The sequence below is a fragment of the Plodia interpunctella genome, chromosome 17 (assembly GCF_027563975.2).
Source record: "Plodia interpunctella isolate USDA-ARS_2022_Savannah chromosome 17, ilPloInte3.2, whole genome shotgun sequence".
NCBI classification, from domain to species: domain Eukaryota; kingdom Metazoa; phylum Arthropoda; class Insecta; order Lepidoptera; family Pyralidae; genus Plodia; species Plodia interpunctella.
The window spans coordinates 7143177-7156921 of record NC_071310.1 but is presented as its reverse complement, the minus strand read 5'-3'; the positions used below and the strand labels follow the sequence as shown (position 1 = coordinate 7156921).

At 35.2% G+C, this 13745-nt stretch overlaps 2 protein-coding genes across 5 annotated transcripts; both read right to left on the bottom strand.

Annotated features, from left to right (window-relative positions):
- Positions 1 to 101: 101 nt before the first annotated feature.
- Positions 102 to 9805, bottom strand: PpD3 (Protein phosphatase D3). The gene is made up of 9 exons (XM_053758041.2): positions 9582 to 9805; positions 9207 to 9448; positions 8550 to 8697; positions 8180 to 8301; positions 7012 to 7282; positions 6310 to 6540; positions 5696 to 5915; positions 5019 to 5100; positions 102 to 4505 (listed from the first exon to the last, which is right to left on the bottom strand). Exons 1-9 carry the CDS (start codon positions 9673 to 9675, stop codon positions 4443 to 4445), a joined length of 1473 nt encoding a protein of 490 aa, XP_053614016.1. The 5' UTR covers positions 9676 to 9805; the 3' UTR covers positions 102 to 4442.
- A 711-nt stretch (positions 9806 to 10516) lies between these two features.
- Desi (Desiccate) lies at positions 10517 to 13745 on the bottom strand. Of its 4 annotated transcripts, none has more exons than XM_053757643.1 (5): positions 13593 to 13745; positions 12293 to 12434; positions 11823 to 11979; positions 11163 to 11349; positions 10517 to 10716 (listed from the first exon to the last, which is right to left on the bottom strand). In XM_053757643.1, exons 2-5 carry the CDS (start codon positions 12425 to 12427, stop codon positions 10560 to 10562), a joined length of 636 nt encoding a protein of 211 aa, XP_053613618.1. In that variant the 5' UTR covers positions 12428 to 12434; positions 13593 to 13745; the 3' UTR covers positions 10517 to 10559. The 4 variants fall into 4 exon arrangements, with proteins under 4 accessions (XP_053613618.1, XP_053613619.1, XP_053613616.1 ...); XM_053757644.1 differs by having other exon boundaries at positions 12293 to 12446; positions 13593 to 13740; XM_053757641.2 differs by lacking the exon at positions 13593 to 13745 and adding an exon at positions 13119 to 13331 and having other exon boundaries at positions 12293 to 12446.

The following is a 13745-nucleotide window of genomic DNA, read 5'->3' as shown; positions in this document are numbered from 1 at the left end:
TTTAGCACATACCTTACGAGTCTCTAAATAAGTATAGGCATGTACATTATGCTTTAAGTAAATGTTAAATAATAGGAAGGTTTGAAAATAAAACCACACGGTTACAAATTTAACAATTTTATTAATTTAAGTCAACACCAAAACCTATTTACATCGTCTGATATGCTCGGCAAAACAATTTCTGACGCAGAGGTTTCGTGTTCAAGTAAAACCGACCTACTGGCATATCGTCTCTTCGCTGTTAAAATCCACATTAACATCAGAAAAATGCTAGGATTTTCTCGATTTTCCCCAAAGGCGGGTCCAACTGTCAAATAGCACAAAACTGTCATTTAAATTTGACAACCTAACGCATATGCCAAATTATTGACCAATGAAAACACAGCGTCGGACCCAACGCTTAGGTACTAACATCTGTTATTTCTGGTGTACAGAAAACCCACATTAGGCAAGAAAGAGATGGCGTCACTCACTAAGGCTTGTTGAGTATTTTGTGTTGAAGTAATATTTTTCACAACAGCATTTTACTCTGTTTATGTCTATTTCTGTTCCTGACAGATTTAGCTTATGGATTCTGACAGCGAAAGAGTATTGGCGCCGTATCCAGCGCTCGTGTATTTCTATATTAATATTTATAATTACCTATTATTATAATTATATTGAAAAGTATGCTGCTAAGCATAATGTTTTGTAGCGTTGGTGTTCACTATAGTAAACTAATTTGTCGTAATGTCAATGAACATGGTATAATACAAAAAGACATAGAAAATAGATTTCTATCTCCTTATGATGTAGAGGCGCAAAAAAAATACCTACGTCAACATATCGAAACCATGAAATACGGGATAAATACCAATAAAAATACATACTTTTTCCTTACTGTAGTGAACACCAAATTGTGTAAACTGAGTTAAATACATTTATTTGGAGCCGTGAGGCGGTGGTAAGCTTACGTATCGCTAGTGTGTACTTAACATTACAACCTATAACGTTGGTCGTTACAATTCGATATTATTGCATGATTATAAATATATTTCAATTCAGTTTGCTGTGAAGGTGGGGTCATTATGTTTAATATTCAAAACGGCTGCATTAGAGTGATGTGCACGAAGAAACGCAAATATTAAATTTGAGCTTTATTATAGTGACGAGTAAGTGGAGATTTCAACGAACATTCTGAAATCGCATTTTTGAGCCACATAAGTGTCAGTTTTCAATATTTCAGTGCCAAATGAATGTAGACTTTGCGAAGAGAAAAATAAGATTTAAAATCAGCAAAGTGTATTTTTACACGTGCATTTTCTTTTCCATTAAATATGCAAATACAATTTTAATAAAAAATATGTGAAAAGATTAATATACATGTTTTAATATAAGCATAATTTTGCACCGCAATAAATAGGTAATCTAATCGCATTTAATTTAAAATTGAGCAGTACTGACTTAAATTAAAAACAAAGTTTACAATTGAGTGTATAATATCTAAATATATATCGATTATTCTATACTAATTCGGTATTTTTATGAATTTGACATAATTGAAAAAATCACATATTGTCGCTCAGATATAATAGATATATAAAGATGAATCGTTGAAAAAGAGCGATTAGTACAAGACGCATGCCACAAGTCCACTACTGGACAAAACTGGACTTAAAAGTCTCCCCAAGGTTTGAAAAAAATACTTTTAGATAAAAACAGTTTACTTTTAGACCTTGTTACATGCGCACAAGGATTTCAAAAGACATACTTCAACAGCTAAACATAATAACCCATGAACCAGTACATTAGCTGTATATTTACTAAATGCATCGCTTTAAAACTTGGTAACTTGTAAAAAAACAGTTATAAATGCGAATCATCTTGTTCGGTATAAATAAAACATCGTGTATATACATTTTAATATTAATAAAAAAAAATCTTTGACATCGAGTGATGTGGTGACGAAATAAAATTTGTTCTACAACAAAATAAAACTAAATTATTTAATTACGCAACATAATTGTTATATTGGTCTATTTTTAGCAGTACAGCCAGACAGACTTCACTGAGGAAAATCAAAACAGATAATGCAATATCAAGTTATTATATTATTATTAGTAAGGGTGTAACTCAATAACTACTGCAAATATTTCTTTGAACAAACAAAATCTTCAGTCTTATGTTATAATTGCTGTTCTTTTATTATTATTCGACAGAAAATGGTCTGCATCAGTCTATGTCAATTTCTCAACTAATCAAACGCCGAATATTGCAAACTATTTCAATTTCAACTTATAACAAATTTAAAATCCGTTTTTTGATGACATTATTATCGTAAGCTCTCTTGGAGGTTACATAAATTATAGCTATTTTACAATGTCGGACATGAAGAGATAAAAGCATTGTCCTAGTTCAGGAATACCATACAATTCCCTCACTGCGAATCGTAAATTACAAAAATAGGTATTTTTCAATGCAGTGATAAGAATGATTATTACGTAACCGACCTTTAGGCATAAGGAACGACAAAACACCGAAATATTTTGATAAAATTCGGTATTATGTACATACCTTCGAGTCAGCGTAGAAAGAATATACGGTTGTAGAACTTTTAATATTAACGAAAATTTGTGAAAATATGGCTACGACTTACATCTAAAATTTACAGAATTATGCAGTCGCGAATACATTGCTTGTAAAGCAGCTTATGTACGGTGGAGTCGATAAGTCCTTTTTATTATATTCGATTATACATAATGAAATAATGTGTAGTTGTTAACAAATATTTTTCAACATTTTTTCAAAGTTTCAAAAAAGAAAATCTGGAATCTCGCGTCAACTCCATAACTTTTCTGATTGGTATAAACCCGAAATGGATCATTACAAGCAAAAGTATTGTGTAATTTTAACAATAATTCTGCAGACCTCAAATAAATAAATATGTCAGGACAAATCCACACAGATTGAGCTAGCCCCAAAGTAAGTTCGAGACTTGTGTTATGGGATACTGACTCAACGATACTATATTTTATAACAAATACATATATAGATAAACATCCAAGACTCGGGCCAATCAGAAAAGATCATTTTCCATCATGACCCGACCGCGGATCGAACCCAGGACCTCTCGGTTCAGTGGACGTGCAAGCTCGAATGACCGCTCATATCTATTAAAGTATCTATATTTAGATGATACATTATACAAAGGACTTAGAAACTCCAATATACAATAGCATTTAGTATTGTCTTAGAAATATATCCCATGGATAGAAGGCGATAGTTACAGTTACCTCCATTCACAGTTCATTGGTAGTACACTCCCAGTTGATTGTCAATCAAATATAATTATAGTCAAGTAAGGCACGGTCTAACCAACGGCTTTTGATATGAAATTCTTAGTATAAATTTGCACGTTTCTTTCTTCGAAGGGAATCAGCTCCGTATCTAGGGGGGGCATTTCAAAGGTTTTAATAATAAATGTTTTTGGCTATAGATATATAAATCGAAATAGAGCTTTTAAAATAATGATATTATAATATTAACATCGTCAATTAATTGAAAAAACCTTTTAAATTATAACAAATAAAGAGTACTTACAAATTGATAAAGAATTCTTTTTGTTCCTTTCACACAAATGCCAACCATTGTTTTTTTTTTTGTAGGAGTAAATTATCTTAAATGCTGCAGAGGGGTCCCGTTACAGTTTCTGCCCCTGTTTAAAAATATGCTGTACTTCTTGGTGAGTTGGCTTCTCAAACAAAGCGATGAATTATTGTATTTATCATATATCTAGTATGCACATAATATAATCGAAATACGCATTGTAATTGACAGTAAACATTAACGAAAGAACGGACATTATTTACTTGCTAGGTTTAAATAGGCATTAATAGTCGTGTGATTTACTGAAAATGGATTTAAAGTAAAATAAAACGCAGGTGGCGTTGGTATGACCGCACCTTTAAAAAAACATGACCTTTCCACTTGCGAATTCGCAAACGCACCATAAATTTAAAAACAAAAGAACGCATTTAAATTTTGGTTTAATAAGATTCGTAGAAAAATGTATAATTTTATTTATTTTGTCAAAATAGAACGTACATGTCGTCCGTGTATTTAAAAATCACTATAAAAATTTAGATTATGATAGTAATACATGGCGGAAGACAAGCTTGTGAATTTTTCGATACAAAATAATAATTTACGGACATCTCGGAGCGAAACTACAATCTACCGTGAGAAAAGAACTGAAATTAAATTTTATAAAGGCGTTGTCATAAAATGACATAGACAAAAAATCTAATTTTAAATAAATCAAACGGTTACTGGCCAATTTTGATGGATATAAAAAAAAATAAAACGAGGCGAATACCCATTAATGTAAAGTAACTAGACTTAACAGGTGTGGTGGCTTGTAATGTGTGATCAATGAATGTAGAGGAGCGCACGACTCAGTCGCATCACTGGCAGAGCAAGTTGAAAAAGGAATGCGCGTATGCCATCGGCTTCACGTCGGGGTGGGGCTGGAAATAATAAAATCAAATTAATGAAATGAATGAATGAATTTATTTTATTCAAGTGACCAAGACTTAAAATTGCGCCTTAACAAACTACATTTTCACTTCACATTTAAATACGAACACTTATATACGTATTGAAATGTGACGTATCACTTGAATAAACAATTTTTCACTCATTATTTCTCTTAAAAAGCTACAAACTACTAGTACCGCGGAACGACCACTGCTGAGAAGAAATGCCCAAAGAAACTAATTTAAACAATCCTATCATGCCCGAAGGGTTTACTCTCTCTTCTTTAAACCTTCAAAATTTACTTGGACGTTAACCCTACTTGGATATTCTATTGTGGCCTGACAACTAACAATAACAAGGCTATGTGTCCCTTAGTCGCATTCTACGACATCAACGGTAGAAATGGAGCAGTCCTATTCTAGGACGGAACGACACGCCACAAACTATGTATTGGAACTAGACTACGGTTTACGATTCAATTAAAATAATCATAATAAACTCACCACAGCTTCATACGTAGTGAAATTAGGCTTCAAGTCTTTACCATTCATTGTGATAAAAGCACCAAGATTACCCATTGTATCACTGAAAAGCAAACAAAAATGTAAAATTTATAATCATAACAACATACAACAGCGGGAATATATCGAAAAACATACAAATATTAGCATTTTAATTTTCGATTTGATTGCCATCACCGTTTTCAGCCTTCAACAACCCACTGCTGGGCTAAAACCTGCCATCTTTCAATCAATTTAACTATATTCTCGATGTCTTCTAAAGTACTATTTAGCAATGCAATATTTTTTTATACTACCAAGCAGGCAAATAAATACTTAATTTAAAATATTTAAAATTTTCTTAAGACATGAACATTTTTATTTGACACTGGAAACACACATACATATTACAAAGAAAGAAAAAATTTAAACATATATACTGTGACACACTAATATTCCTGTACATGATAAAGCCTAAATTAATTCAATAGTAAAACACTGATTTCCAGTCAGACCTTATGTCCGATCGTAGACCGAGGTTAAAACATTTACAAAATAAGAATTTTCTAATGATACTAATGGTTAATTTTAGGCAAAATCTCGGAACAAATCAAAGAAGATTTCTCACAACAATCTCAGTGTGAAAATCTAATTCAATCTTAATCACTTCAAATTCTCACCAGTAATTAGGGGCGGAGAACACCGTAATACACTTCCCGTCGTGGGCCACCTCGTAGCCGTCGTTCTTGACCTCGTGACTCCTGATGATGTAATCCAAACCGTTGCGGGCGAGGAAGTTGCTGGTCACGTCCGGCCCGAACTGGCAGCCCACCCCGCGCTTGGACGGCGCCCGCCCGCCCATCGGCTGGGGATCCGACCACAGGAGCTCGCACATTATACCTGAAATTAAATAAGACAGACATTATCATTACGGAAAAGTAAAAACCATGTTCAAGACTTCACTGTCTGTCCGTCTGTAAACAGGCTATCTCATGAACCATGATTAATTTATTGAATTAAAAATTAAACCAAGCGAGGCAGGTGAAATATCAAAGATAATTTATTTCTGTTGCCTTACAACAATGAATACTAAAAAAATAGAATAGTCGTCGTATTTGTTGTTTGTAAAGGGAAGCAGCTGGCACATTAAATGATTTTATTTCGCTACCAGACATACTTGGAATACAGACTGATGATAGTAGCTCTCCTCACATTGCGACCCTGCCAAGATCACTACACTACATCAAACTCAATCAGTCTTTGTATAAAAGCGAGGAAAAATATAAATACTGACCGTCTTCAGGTGGTTGCTTATTCCTGTCCACATGTCTGATATCCTCCAGCGTGATGTCATCCTTCGAGAACAGACCTCCGTGCATCACAAGCACCCTGTTGTTGATGCAGTGCGCTAGAGGGAGCCAGTTGTACACCTCCGTGAAGAGGTCTGCCATCTGTGAGGTGTATTTGGAAGATACTTCTCCGCGGAAACCATACATTCTGTTCATGTCCAGGGTTTCGTGGTTGCCTGAGAAAAAAAGAGGATGGCAAAACGAGAACAATGATTATTTTATATCCATAAGCAGAGATAACAACGGAAAATTATATGTCTGATGTTATACTATTAGAAAAAAATGGTTTGTGACTAAATGTCGGCATTTTTTCTCAGCAGTGGTCGTTTTGAAACGCTAGTGAGAAATACTCACTATTAGTGTTTCGAAACGTCCACTCAAACTTCGATGTGACACGTTATTTAAACATTGACGTGAAAAAGCCAGTGATGTGAACGAAGGTCTATCTTCTAAAACATGTCAGTGCAGTTTACCGGTGTAGACGGAAACCGATCCTAGATGCACCAATTAGGTCATACATATTATAACAATGCAAACGTGTGTACAAAATTTCCGCTCAATCGATTGAAGATAGTGCTTGACAATTAAGTTGCAAAATTCCACTCTCATACATAGCAAGTTAATTAAAGCTTATCAAAACAACTTACCTCTTGACATATAAAAGTGATTGGGGAACAGTAACTTGAAGCTAAACAGTGTGAATATGCACTCAACACTAAAGGACCCTCGGTCCACAAAGTCTCCATTAAACAAGTATGGATTCTTCTCAGATGGTAATCCATTCAGTTTGAATATGTTCATTAGGTCGTAGTACTGTCCGTGAATGTCTCCGCATACTGTGAACTTCTCATCGTCAGGCACTTTGATGTCCACCAGCGAAGGTTGCTTTTGAAGGTATGCTTTGACATCGATGAGAATCTGTAAAGAAATTAATATTATGAAAGTATTTTAATATATTGATGTATAGTCAATAGCATATTAAGCTACGCAAATTAATTAGATACATAGGGTAACAACCCTCTTTGGGAAAGCTTAAGTGGCCTATCAGCGGTATATCCACAAGAAGATTTGGAATGGTGATTAGAGTGAAGTCCTATTCTAGGACAGAAACCACACATTTGTACCCAATATTATTCTAGAAAGTATTAATAAATTAAAACTTAGTACGTAATTGGTTCAAGGTACTTTTCCACAGGGAAGACCTCAAATGAGCTTGTCTGATGATATAAAGAGATCGAAATTGATTGGATCGAATTTGCCCTTGCAAGAACGACAAAGTTGGCATAAATTGAAGGAGCTACACAGTGGTAAAAAAAAGACTGAGAAGATTTTTCCGAGTATTGTACATAGTTCTAGTAACTCGCCTCGGTATATTATATACCACGTGCGCACCTCCGCACGTGGTATAATATTTTCAAACTCCCAAACACAGGGAATTAGTTCTATTACATAATTGAAGTGACTTGTCTCGTTAAATCATATACCACGTGCGCATCTTCGTGGTATTATACTTGCAAACTGCCAAACACATGGAATGACAGAGGCAAAAATGATAATTTTAGTAAGTACCAAACTCCCATCCTCGCGTATTCCGGGCTGCATTCGAGGATGTGACAACGCGAAGCCTGGGGTAATTTTAATAATATTTAAATTCTAAGACACCTGTCTTTGGGGAAGCCATTGTTGTCTATCAACTGCCAATGTGTCCCTGAATCACCTCATACGACATTCACGGGACGATATAATTCTCTATATCGTGAATATCATATATAAGGCAATTAGTTATATTCTAAGGAACCACACACAGACATTTACCTTATAAGCATATTTCTTGTGTAATTTCTTCTGCTGTTTGTAATATTCCATGAGTTCTGTGATGAATTTCATGGTCACCTTGCCGTCTTCCAGCGCTGGACCTACATACTCATCTTCAATTGCTGTTGGAAAATTGTTATCCATCAATATAAAAATGTATTGGCGATATTCTTTTGCATAAACAAATAATAAATTTTCAAACCTCCATGGTTTTTTTTCCATATAAAATGTGTTATAGCTAATGGCATATGGCTAACACATCTTGCAGCAAAAACTTTTGATGATAAAGATCAAATTGTAAACTCAACTACATATGCATACAGTCAATCAAGATACGCAATTAATCACAATACTATATAATTAAACTTACTCATAGCATCTAAGTTGATAGAATCGGCAATGTTAACTTCCTTCTTATCAACGGATATGGCTTTCTCAAATGCAATTTTCTTTACTATTTTGTTGCATTCATTATATTTCATCTTCGCATCCTGATCATTTGGCCTAACTTTGGTTACCTAAAAAATAAAAAATGTGTATAATACTGACATCACCACTTGTTAGTGTTTATTAGCTAACAATATGACTGCACTTGTGTTTTACCTAAAATAAGTATATAATACTTATTTCTGTGTTGTTTAGTTACAACTTTACATAGTGCCTAAGTCCAACAATATGTGAGTGTAGCGCCATGTCTGTGGGTCTTTGGTATTCAATGGACTCTAGATACTTTTAACATAACATGCCAACTAAGAATAAATGAATAGAATATATTTTTCAAGATTCAGCACAGCCATAGCTATAGAACATAGTAGTAGTTGCAGATAAAAAGTCTAATATTTTATTTAAATATATTTAACATGTTACTAAAGTGTGACATTGGACAGATGGGTTGTAAGTACTCTCTTTATCTAGTTATGGAGACCCAGGAAATAAACATAAGAAAATGTACTATTTATAAACAAAACTGATGCAACTGTTGACTTTATTACCTATTCAAATAAAATGTTACTATGTTTATACTTACATATTCAAAATCCTTAAGTGCTAGTTTGTACTTTCCTAAAGACATATATGCGGCTGCCCTGCGATAATAAGCCTTAGTGTAACCCCTATCCAATTCTATAGCTTTGGAGGCATCAGTCAATGCATACCCAAAGTTTTCTAGCCGCAAATTAGCTATACTTCTATTAGCGAAAAATACAGCATTTCCAGGATTCTTCTCAATTGCTTGTGTGTATAAGTCAATGGCACTGTTGTAATTCTGCCCTGAAAATTTTAGAGGTTATGTCAGCATCACGTAAATATAACCAAGTCACGATCGATAAACAAACATCGTAAATAAATTACAGGGCAACACAACTGCGTATTAATTAGCAATAAAATGCAAATATGTACTCACTTTTAAAAAAATCATTGGCTTCGTTTTTCAATTTTTCCGCTGCCTCTATATCTTCCTGAGATACAGGGCCAGTTATCTCCGCGTTGTTAGCCATCACTCCGACTTGTAATATCAATAATAAAATTAAAACGTTTGCGTTAAAATGGACCTAAGTAATCATAAAATATGTAATTTTCTTACATCCATTACATGCTATCCGCAATTCATGAAAAATGAATTGAAAGCTGAATGAAATGTTTGAATGACAGTAGTTTTGTGAATGAATGATCGATAAATGTTGCCATATAAATTAAAGAAAACAATGTTAATAAATCTAATGGCCCCCCCGCGCGCATCACTTACAATATAGACCGAGATAACTATGTCGACATCGTCTCAGATACTCTTAATAATCCACAAATATAAAAATATGTTTTTAAATCTGTGTAATAATCATACAAAGTGGCAGATTAGGCCGTGCATGTGATGAGCACAGACTATTTAGCCTTAGATGTGAGCAAGGATGTGAGACAGGAGATGTCAGCGCTGACTCGCTTTTTCTAATAGGTACACTCATCTCTTGTATAAACGAAATGGAAGTTATGTCGGGGTTTATAGCTTTACTGCCTACGTCCTCCATTGATTTTTTTTTTACTTTTTGATTGTATACAAACTTAATGAATTTATACGGAGTTTCCTGATATTCTCCAGTAGGTAGTATGGCACTATTTGAGTACCTGCATCTTTCTATCAAGCCTTATTGGTCGCAATATAGGCCTCAGCTTCGCCATGACACCTTTAGACCATGTTTAGGCCTTAGCGCCCATTAGACATATTTTAGGAAATATAGTGAAAGGCCTTCTTCATTTCTAGAAACTAGGTACATTGTAGCTAGTTCATGACGACGACCTTTAAGGTATAAATACGGGGGAGAGAATGAAGCCACTTTTGTTCCTTAGGTTTTATTTTGTACAGCGAATTAGGAAATAAGACTTTATTTTAAGAAGGTACAAGCTGAGTCAGCATTTTTACGATTGTCTTCTTGTCCAACTTGCACTTGGGATAAATGGCCTGGCAGTCGGTATCCATGGATTTTCCTGAAGAAACCGCCTCATATATCGAGGTTCCGTCCAACATGCGACGAATCAATGAATTGCTAGAACAAATAAGTAGGTTTAACCTAGCCCAACCACATCGGAGTTTAATATTACCCCTTTAGGGGTAGCGCTACCATTATATTCATGCAAGACTTACCCCTAAAGGTATCTTTTTTTCCCAGAATATACCTACTTACTGTTCCCATACGAAATTCACATGGGACATAAAACATAACCAACCTGCGTGACTTAACCTCTTACCAACATTATTCAGCATGTAGTGTAGGATTTAGAAAAAAAATTAACTATCCATATATACTCGCATTTAGATACTATTGTAGTTTTTCTAATAAAGGCAAAATAGGCATGTGAAACTATTCATTATTGGTCAATATACCTACACGCAGATAAGTGTAGGTAGGTACGCACTAAAAATATTTCCACATCGAGCGAAAGGGATAGCAATAATTATATGGCCATATAGGAGTGACAGCACAACATTCACCTGGATAATGAAGACAGAAGAGCATCGAAGTCCGTAGCATTCCCAGTGATCACGTTCTCGTTCGCGAGTTGCACGTATGAGCAAGCTAACCGCTGCATGCAAGCGGAAGAGTCTATGTTGTACTTGTTCAGGGTTTCATCCAGCCTGGTCAGCATGTTGGAGATCTGGCTCGTATCTGCCTCCAAACCTTAACAAAAAGAGACATTATTGGATGACAGAATCCGAACTAAACGGCATCAGAAATCCATAGTACCTGTATCTACTTAATATTTTACCATTTCTGTTTAATTATATTTGCAGCAAAGCAGCGATTGTCCATTCTTTCTCATACCTATCTACAACTAACAACCGAAATCGGTTCACCGTCATTACGACTTCCCTTAAGTATTGGTTTCTGTGCTTTACATAGACCCAAAGCTACTTGGTAAGTAGAGCTAAAGCAACCCATCCTGGGTTGCTTTCGAAAAAGATCAACTTAAAAGTAACTCAAGACCAAAATGTTTAATAGCAGAGGTTTCGATCGACTGATGCATGACCTACATACGACTAGCTTCATACTTCATACGAGCGTAAAAAAATAGTTTTTCTCGTAAGTAGTAGTTTTATTTCATGATGATTATGATTGATCCAAAGTACTTAATAATAATCTGCTATACTCACTTCTTCCGTACCCTCCGCCGTACCCATAGGACAAAGCATGTATGATCTTAGGCAACACGATGACAGCTCCAAATCCAAGGATGGTGCCGATGAGGACACCCCCCAAGTCGATCTTCACAGGTCCATAGAGCCCGGGCGCTGACCCTCCGTAGCCACCCTGACAATATGAAATTTGTATGATGAGGCTAGCAATACTACTCGTGCCTGTAATGTTCACATGGGACATCCAGATTTTAACACTCATAGCATATTATGGGTCATACTCAATAAATAATTACGAATTAATTACTTTATAGCAGATTTCTACGGAGCAGCTGGGCGTATGAAACAAACAATGGTTTAACTTTTGTCTTTTCCATTCCTGCGCCTTACGATGGAGAATATCGAAACAAAAATGTGGAAACCATACGTCATGATGGAGAAACATACATCAGACAACCATGTAGAAGTCGTGTAAATATCCTACACACCTGGACCCCTCCGCCAGTGCTGCCATAAGAAGAGATGCCGAACCTCTGTGTCCTCTCAGGCTCCTCCCTGCTCTTGTCCACTCTGGCTGAAGGCTCCGCCAGCTGGTCTTCAGTTCTGTACCCTGCGCTGGGCATAAAGCCTCTGAAATCGAAACTGAATTGGGTTATTTAGGTAGTCATTCAGCTGCGACTATAGAGGCTGGCTTTACTTCAGCCATGTAACTACACAACATGAAACACTTTCCATTAAAATAAAATTTACAGTGAAAAACGAACTGTTTAGGTAATAGATTTTCACTCCCGTGAAAAAGTGCTATTTTTTTAGTATTAGCTGTATTAGGTAGTGTTTTTGGATACCTATCTATATCGTCATCCAACCCTGCTTCCAAAATTTGAGTGATTTTATTTCATCAGAAAGTACTTATAGTTTTCCAACACAATATTCTTAGACATCATTTAGGTACTACACGGACTTTAGTTAGTTCTTAGTTTACTTTAGACTTTATATAGCTACCGTTTTCGATTTAGTAAATTGTGGTCAATACAATGATATATTATTTTGTTTATATATAATATCATTGGTTCAAAGAAAAATGCAATACTTTTAAATAGAATCATTTACTTAATGTAGCATAATTTGTTTAGATTTCTTTTAGTTTTCGCTATTAGGTACATAAAAAAATATATATGTGATGATGGCGGTAGTACGCTGGCAGTACCTGCCTTAAGGCACTAATACCTACCTCTACGCTATAAGTGACTAGTTTACCATCTCTAGTATATAATAATACTCCTACACATCGTCCCAAACAAATTAAAACCTTACCCATCACTTCCATAATCAGCCTCGACCCTCAAACACGACAGCACCAAAACCAATACAAAAACCTCCACTTTACTCATCTTTAGTAATTCTTGTTTATCACTGGAGTTCCTTCAAGCAACATTCATGATATATACAGGGCGTTCCGAAGCTTAGTCCGAGACAATCGTATGGGGAAACATCATTGTCAAATTGGTTACGCAACCACGTAACGCAAACACTTTTACCAGCGCGTCATGGTTTTGCGTGAGATGACATCGAATGGGGAAGTAGACTTGCACACAATAATTGGGGCAATCCAGTGACTTACATTAAATGTGTTAACTGTTTGTGTTTGCACATTGTTATATAATGATTTAGTTTGTTCGAATCGTAAATAAAATAAATATAAAAATAATCGGTGACCCGTTATGCTATAAATAAAATTTATACAATTTAACCTATCGTCATATTTAGTTACCTATTTGTTTGTCCTACCTATTAACTCACTGCTGGATATTGGCCCCCTTCGCTACATCCACCAAGATCCACCTTTTAGATCCATTGATGGATCTTTTTGCACTTTGATGTCCACTTTAATCCATTCCGATGATACCTGATTTTCAGTGAACTGGGTGAGAATGACTAACC